Consider the following 8,526-nt stretch of genomic DNA (forward strand, 5'->3'; position numbering starts at 1 on the left):
GTAAATCCTTGGGGGACTACCAAGAATCGCCGATCGCCACCACGGTCGTGCCGAAATAGTTTTCAAGGCAGTGGCCTCCGTATCACGGCACTACAAATCGGTTATACATTCTGATCTTATCTCCTTTTATTGTTACTGCTTCGTTTTTTGCAACAACAACTCTAACCTCTTTTATCTTAAACACAAATAAATAATCACTACTTTGATTCAAACAAAAAAAAAAAAATCACTACTTCACATGTTGAGATTCACTCTTTTGTTGGCATGCACTCGTCTAATGCAAATTCATTTCCTACCTTTTGACGATCATTATTTTTTATTTTGAGGCAATGAAAGACGAATTAGTCTCTTATAAAAGTTAGATATTCTGATGAATTTCGTTTCATATACGAAATGTACGAAGTAATTTCTTTCTCTAATTTTGAGTAAGTTTTTTATTTAAGCTGATTTATGCAGATTATACATAATTATATTAATTAAGTACTTTTTTTGAGCGATTTACACTAATCTTCATTAAAATTTGTATTCTTTTTTGCATGTTAATTTAACTTTTGAAAATTTCTTTGATTTTATATCGTTTACCTAGACTTGTAAATTAACTGACTTATTTAGTTCTAGAATATGATAAGTAATCATTTATTTTGCAGATATTAATATTCTTTTAAAATTTATGAAGAGTCGATTTTCAGTCATAAAATTTCGCTCGAATTCAAAATACATTGTTTTTCAATTAGATTAAATTTATATGACTAATTTTTATTTTCCTAATTTCTTTAAATTTTATACGAACTTTATGATTGTTACTGTATTTTTTTTGGAGTTTTTGTGCGAAAAGTTTTATGTTGCTAACCAATCTTATTTTTCCTTTTGTGTGAAAATTTAAATGACATGCTAGTTTTTACTTATACAAAAATTGTATAATTTTATCTTATGGAATTAAAAATATGAATAGGATTGAAAGTAAAATTAGAGCGTGGAGCAAAAAAAGAAATTGTTATTGTTATTGCAGTGGGTCCTAAACCAAAACAAAAGTCTAAAATCAAGCAGCCAATCACAGTCCATAAAAAAACTCAGCTTTTATACTATGTAGATGGTCCAGAACTAATCCTAAATAAATCGGGTGATTCTAAATACACTTGAGTAGAAAAAGATTAATGAATGAGATATATAATATAATATGGGTATATTAGAGAAGGAATGGAGATTGTCCATACAGTTAGTCTTGATGAAGACAGGTCGGAGCAAGTGACGGGTAATGTCACTCACAAAACGGATAAGGGGACAAGGTGGGGGCACCCCCACGCTTCTCTCTCCTCTATTGGGTCGTTTTGGAGAGAAAATGGATCCATTCTTTCCAAAGCCGACGGATACGTGCCGTCACAAATGAGATTTTGTGTTGTCCATATTGGTATGGTTGTATACTTGTATTTGTAAATGATAGAGATGGGTTTATCATTATGTCTTTCGCATTATATAAGTGGTGCAGAAATTTGGATGGGATGTCGCGAAAAGAAGATATTTAAGAATATATGTTATGCCGCGGAATCATGATTCATGATTATCTTTGCTTTCCATTTAGTCATGAGCTCATGACAAATTGACAATAGTATAATTCATTTTAAGCATTTACGATTAACTGATTCGATCCGTTAATCGTAATTCCATAAAAGAGACTTGACAGAGGATGCTTTTTCTTATTCTATTCTCTTCTTTACTGATGGCCTGATGGGTGCTCCTTTCCTTCGCTTCTGTCGTCTCCTGTAGGGCTTGTATCTCATGCTTGGACAGTGCCCTTATTACAAGTATAGAACTCATCATATATTGTTGTCAAAAAAAAATATTCGTCATATACTACATAGGAATCATTAGATTATTATACGCAGGCAGACCCACATGAAAGGCCAAACTGTTTTGGAAAACACAAATTCTCATTTTGTAATGGACAAAATCTGTCATAAGACAATTGGGGGGTAAGTGGGAGGGACAATTGGGAAGGCAAGTGGGAGAGAGTTGTGACTTGGAACTTGGGAGAGATTCTGAGTTTCATGATCACACAAACAAGAGTTTATTTAGAAAAAGATCACACCCACATGAAATATATAAGATATTTTTCCTCTCAAAATAATTTTTTGGGAAAAAATCAATTGTTATCCTCGAGACTGCACACTTAGGTCTCCTGAAAGACCGTATCCCACTAAATTAGTGAGAGACATAATATAAAAAATAGAAATTAAATAACTTTATCCCCTCATCATGTGAGAGACATTTCAATAACGTTATGGAGAGACCATCCATCTAAAGTTTTTATGTTACGTGAAATAATCATTTTTTTGGGTCGTGCTAAAGATCGTCGACACTTTTACTAATTATCGTCGACATTTAATGTAAATTTCCATGTTTGCCCTCCATAACACAACTCAATTTCCGTAAAATCTCTTTAAAAAAACAGCGGGTTTTGCAATTAACACAACTCAATTTCCGTCTCACTAAAATCTCTCCAAAAAAAAGACGGTTTCTCAAAAAAAAAAAAGATTGGGTTTTGTAATTAAAAACATGAACGAGAACGATTTTAACAACGATTTCAACAATGAAGCTAGTAACGAAGTGAGTGTACGATTTAATTTTGTTTCAAATTTATGTTTTATTAGCGATTGATTACCGAATTAGGATAGATGCCTTGATGTGAGACGGAATTAGGATAGATTTGTTGACGGAATTACTCAAAAATGGATTCGGAAAAAAAAAATACGAAATGGGCTGGACGAAGAAATTTTTCGTCCAAACCCATACCCAGACGAAAAATTCTTTCGTCCAGTATGGGCCTTGGACGAAGAAATTTTTCGTCCAAATCCAGGACCAGACGAAAAATTTCTTCGTCCAAGGCCCATACTGGACGAAGGAATTTTTCGTCTGGGTATGGGTTTGGACGAAAAATTTCTTCGTCCAAGGCCCATTTCGTATTTTTTTTCTTATTTTTTCCGTCTTTTTTTGTTCTCGTAAAAATTAATTAAATATTACTAATAAACCCCGTAAATGGCCCAAATCGTATTATATTTTTATTTTATTTTTTTAATTCTTTCCGACTCGTTTTGTTTTCGTATAAAATAATTAAAATAATTAATTATTATTAACTAATTTAACGAAATGCGTGCGCAGGTGTATAACGATAATATCGGTGGCGACGGTATTGATTACTCTAATCATTTTATGACCTCCAAAATTTTTTCGTCAAGTATGGAAGGGTTTATTTGGACATTTGAGACCGGACTTAAACTCGGGTTTGGTATAAAAAGATCAAGCAACAAGAGAGTTTGTCGTCCCACGAGTTTGAAACAGGATTATTTTGTTTGTCGGATGGGTGGAAGATGTCCCGTAAATAATAATGCCGATGCTTTAATGAGGGTTAACACGATTACCGCGTGGTGCAATTGCAAATTTCAAATGAAAGTTGTTGAAATACAAGAGAATAAGTGGAAGCTTGTCATGCTATTCGGGTTTCATAATCATGCTTTAACGTTGTATTGTGACGGCGATATATACTTTGCAAAGTTTGATGAAGAAGAGTTGGCTTATATCGACGCCCAAGTTAGACCTCACGTAAGACCGGCTATTATTAGTGCGGGTTTGCATCAGCGGAATCCTGAAAAGTCAAGACCTAATGGGCAACAAATCTACAATCGTTCTCAGAAAGTAAGGGCCGAGGAAAGAGGTGGGAGAAACCGGCACAACAGATGTTAGCACTTGCGGTTCAGCATAAGTACGTTCATTACTGGGTCACTGATCGGGAACCGAAGCCGTTAAGATGTTTCGATCATACTATTATGTGGTGCTAATCGATTCCACGTACAAGACAAACTTATACGGTCTTCCGCTTGTTGAGATGGTTGGAGTCACACCCGTTGGGAAGACCTTTGTGATCGCATATGCTCTTGTGACGCATGAGTTCGAGGATGGATATCGTTGGGTCTTACAGCAGCTGAAGGCCCTTCTCAATGATGTCGTTCAACCTAATGTTATTGTTACTGATTGCAAGCAAAGGTTGTTGAACGCGATTCCCACTGTTTTTCCGGATTCGTCTCACTTGTTATGTCTTTGGCATATATATGCTAACGTGGAGACGAGAGCACTTCATATCACGGGTCAGGATAGTTGGGCTAAGTTCATAACTTGTAACTTGTTTAAAGTGGTTGTCGAGGCGGAGACACGAGATGAGTTTGATGTGGCGTGGGCCAATTTGGCAAGGCAATGGCCGGGAGTGGCGGCTTATATTGAGGGTCAATGGTTCCCGCACGTGGAGAAATAGGCCAAGTACAGAACGAATAAGATAACTCATTTTGAGAACACTTCTACATCCCGGATTGAGTCGGCTCATGCGAATTTGAAGAAATGGTTGAATAGCGCGAATCTGACCATTAATAGCATCTGGATCCGTTTACATTCTTTGTTGGAAACACAACATGTTGAGATCTGACACTTGTTGGAGTTATCTAGATCGAGACGGTTGACTGGGATTAATCGATTATTCTCCAGACTTTCTTATAAAATCTCAAAGAATTCCATCATTGAATTGCGTGGAGAATGCGAAAGAGGCGCCAAGATGACGGAAGATGCCTTGATGATCGATTGCGGTTGTGTAAAGACTACTACACTTGGTTTGTTATGTGCTTGTTCACTTCATCGCATATCTAGAAACGGATCTCGAGTCCCTCTTGATGTCTTACATGTATTTTGGAGGTAGTTGGAGTACGATGGTTCCGAGGCAATGCCGGCTTGTGACGATGATCGACTCGAGGAGTTATTTGATGAAATTCGGAATGCAGATCCGAGTATGAGATCATCCATGTTCGATGCCCTTTAATCTCAGATACATCCGGATGAGGAGGATGTATACGAGCCTCGGGTGAACGCGAACTCTAGAGGACGTCCGAAGAGGGCAACTCGTAGAGAACCGTCCGCCGTTGAGCATGCACGAGTTCAGGTTAGCTTAGGCAGAGGTAGGGGTAGAGGCAGATCAACTACTCCCCAAAGAAACTCGTCTTCACAATAACCTACCACCCCCGGGTCCACTCCGACGGTTCCTTTTACTCCGTCTAGTACCCCCCGTTCCATTCCGACGGTTCCTGTTACTCCGTGTACTACCCCCCGTTCGACTCCGACGGTTCATTTTACTCCGTTTACTACCCCTCGTTCCACTCAAACGGGTCCTGTTACACCGTCTAACACCGCTACCACGAGTACGGGGAGTTTCAGCACATCGCATTGCGCACCTCTAGAGGTAAACTATACTATTTGTCATCGGAGGTACTTTCCTTATCTTGAGTTTTTGCCTTCCTGGTTTACACAGTATCTAGAAGCGTGGCATAATCCATCCGAAGACGGTCATTGTGGTTACCGAGTTCTCTCACATGCTGTTCGGGGTGACCAATCTCATTTCACGATGGCTAGAACAGATTTACTTAGGGAAATCCGTAGTTCTATTTACCGTGATCATATCTATGGCCCAGACAAATTTGATACAGAGGTAGCTAGAATTACATTTATGGATCAGGTACCGTGCGGCTCGGCTCATTGGATGGACGGTTTCGATCTATATGGTTATGTTACGATGTATAATTGGGTGATATGTTGCGTTTCTTCATGGGTCGATCAAGAAGGGCACCGACTTTGGGGTAGTAGTCATACTTACTTGCCTTTACGATCCCCCACTGGAGTTACGTACCCCATATGGTGTCTTATGGATATTACATGCGGGAAACCACTATATGAGGCTCCGGGTACGTCCCTTCTCACCTATGCCACCAATAGCCCCTTGTTGGGAACACGATAATAGCGTAGCTCATTAAAGAGGCATGTATCGACATCAACTTTCTATGTGGCGCAGTTTCGAAACACGCCGTTAGCTTTTTATTCGAACTTTTATCGGATTATTGTACTTAATTAATATTTTATTTGTCCGATTATTTTACCTTCTATTTTAGTAGCTTAAATTAAAATACAACGATATTTAATTAAAACATAACTTAATTTGAAATACAACAACATTACATAAATTACTTGAAACATAACTAAAACATAATTAAACCCTAAACCCCAAACCTCAACCCTAACCCTAAACCCTAAACCCTAAATGTGACACCCCATACTCCAAGTGCCTTAACAAGACCACTTAAGGTTTGAGAACGTCACCATCTCGGTTACCCGAGGCAATGATAATCAAATGACAATAAAGAAACATACTTAGATAGTAAATAAAGTTTAAGTGTTACATGTCCAACTCCAAAAACTGACAAAAGTAAGTACAAATGTTCTCAAAACAAAAGTACTAAACAGCTAGCCAAAAACAGCGGAAGACACTAAGGCTGCAACGTGGTGACTCATTCCAGCTAACCCAAGCGCATCGTCTCATACCTGCTCAACAACTGCTCACCATCCCCGAATGGATCACCACAGTTTTTAAAACATTTAACGGGGTCAGTACTAATTACATAAAACAATGCCACAATGAAACAAGAACACAAACAGCTCAAACAGCTCAACAAATCCCCTGTCTCCATCTCCAATCTCCACATAACTGACTACACACTAAAGTGTGTAGCCTTGTCAGAGTAGCCATCGCAACAATTACTCCACGCCGCCAGTGGAGGACCGCAGCCGTACCCACCAAATCCCCGCTCATCTCCATTGAGCGATAAACCAAAGTTCATTAATGTGCGCGTCACTTCTGTGGCGGATTCCACGGAAGGCGAATCAAAGGCGTGAAGCCACTCCTGCAAGTGACTCCACTCAGCCAGGTACGCGCCCCGAAGATCACAGACAGATACAAACCCATCAACAATATGAAATCAACAACCGTCAAGATCAACCAACAATATAATTAACCAATAATCACAACAACAATCACCACACATTATGTAACCAATACTGAGTAGGGAAACCCTACCTGGAAATACAAACACCAACAGACGATCAAGCAGCTAAGTCAGAATCTCTCGTCAACGAATCCTCCTCCTATACATACATACATACAATCACAACCACATTCCCATAAATCACCCAAAATCCCAAATCACCAGATTAGGGTTTAACCAATTTTAACAAAATATTATAAAATTTATATGTAAAGCTTACCCTCGACACAAGGATCACAATGGCGTAAAGAACAATGAAATCCGACAAATCTAGCTTTGGGATTTGCTAATAATGCGGCGAGAACAAAGCAACGTAACTTCTAATCTTCTCCTTGAAAGGTTTTTAGGTTGTAAAAGTGTTTTAAGAAAAGTGACGAAAGTCTTAAATATCAATCCCGCATTATTAACAAACCCGTCAAAAATCACCCGTTAACTCACTTACTCGATCGAGTAAGTCACTTACTCGATCGAGTGACCCTTACTCGATCGAGTGCCAAGCTTATTCGATCGAGTACCCTATAGGCAGTCTACTGTTTTGCGTAAAAAGCTACTTATTCGTTAGAGTAATCCCCACTCGATAGAGTACCCTAAGACACATAAAACCGTAGTATTACACTAAACCCCAAACCTCAAACCTCAAACCCTAACCTTAAACCCTAAACATAACTTCAGATTCATTACAAGGATATTAATTAAAACATAACATAGTAATTAAAGCGTAATAAATTAACAATCGAACTTAATTATCTTCCGATGATGAAGATGACGATTGCAGATCTTGTACATAATCTGGAGCCTCAATTTCTTCAGGTTGGGTAGCAACATATTGTTCCAAGAAATCAGTGATGTCGAGTTTCACATTTCCTAGGTTGAACACTCTACCGGCACATAATTCTGATAGTCTTGCGTAATCGAGCACGATCAGGATGCGCTCAAAATAGACAAAGAGATCACTTTTTAACCTGCGAAACTGTAACAACCCAGATTTTCCAGACTTAATAATAAAGTCTAAAATAGGAAGCAGCGTAAGACAAAAAAAACATATCCGAGTCATTAACTGGTTAACTAATTCAAAATATTACATAAGTGTTCAACATTATCTTAACTTAGTCAAATTACAACACATTATTTATATATGATAAGCGGCTAGCCAATCCCGTTTTCAAAATCCAAGCCCAAGTCCACGAGAAGAGTCGGTCTTCTAACGGAATATGTTGTTAAAAGTCATATACAAGTATAGAATATACAAGTATATAAAAGAAAACAACAGGTAAGTGAATCGATGATCAACATTTTCTTAAAAAAAAAAATGCAACATCAAATGAAAGATCATCCAAATAAGCAACTCAAATTTTAATAATTTATGAAAACATCAAAATCAAGAGGTCGTATTATTTATTTTAAAGACTTTTTCACGACATACCGACCTATTATATACACGGGTTCCAAATAATGTTACTTTATTCAAAATCCGCGTAATAACATATATACATCGCCAATCATCCCGATACTAGGGATTATTACCCCTATTTACCGTAATGACATAAGCACGTTTATAAATAAGTTCTTCCTCTAAACTCCAGGGTCGAATGCCGGTGCGTGGGGGTTGATAGACCCG

General features: G+C 38.0%; 1 protein-coding gene across 1 annotated transcript; it reads left to right on the forward strand.

Annotated features, from left to right (window-relative positions):
* Nucleotides 1-3,802: 3,802 nt before the first annotated feature.
* Nucleotides 3,803-4,303, forward strand: LOC141651868 (protein FAR1-RELATED SEQUENCE 2-like). The gene has a single exon (XM_074459560.1). The coding sequence runs from the start codon at nt 3,803-3,805 to the stop codon at nt 4,301-4,303; it is 501 nt and encodes a 166-aa protein (XP_074315661.1).
* The last annotated feature ends 4,223 nt before the right edge of the window (nt 4,304-8,526 follow it).

This window comes from Silene latifolia, chromosome 4, assembly GCF_048544455.1.
Source record: "Silene latifolia isolate original U9 population chromosome 4, ASM4854445v1, whole genome shotgun sequence".
NCBI classification, from domain to species: domain Eukaryota; kingdom Viridiplantae; phylum Streptophyta; class Magnoliopsida; order Caryophyllales; family Caryophyllaceae; genus Silene; species Silene latifolia.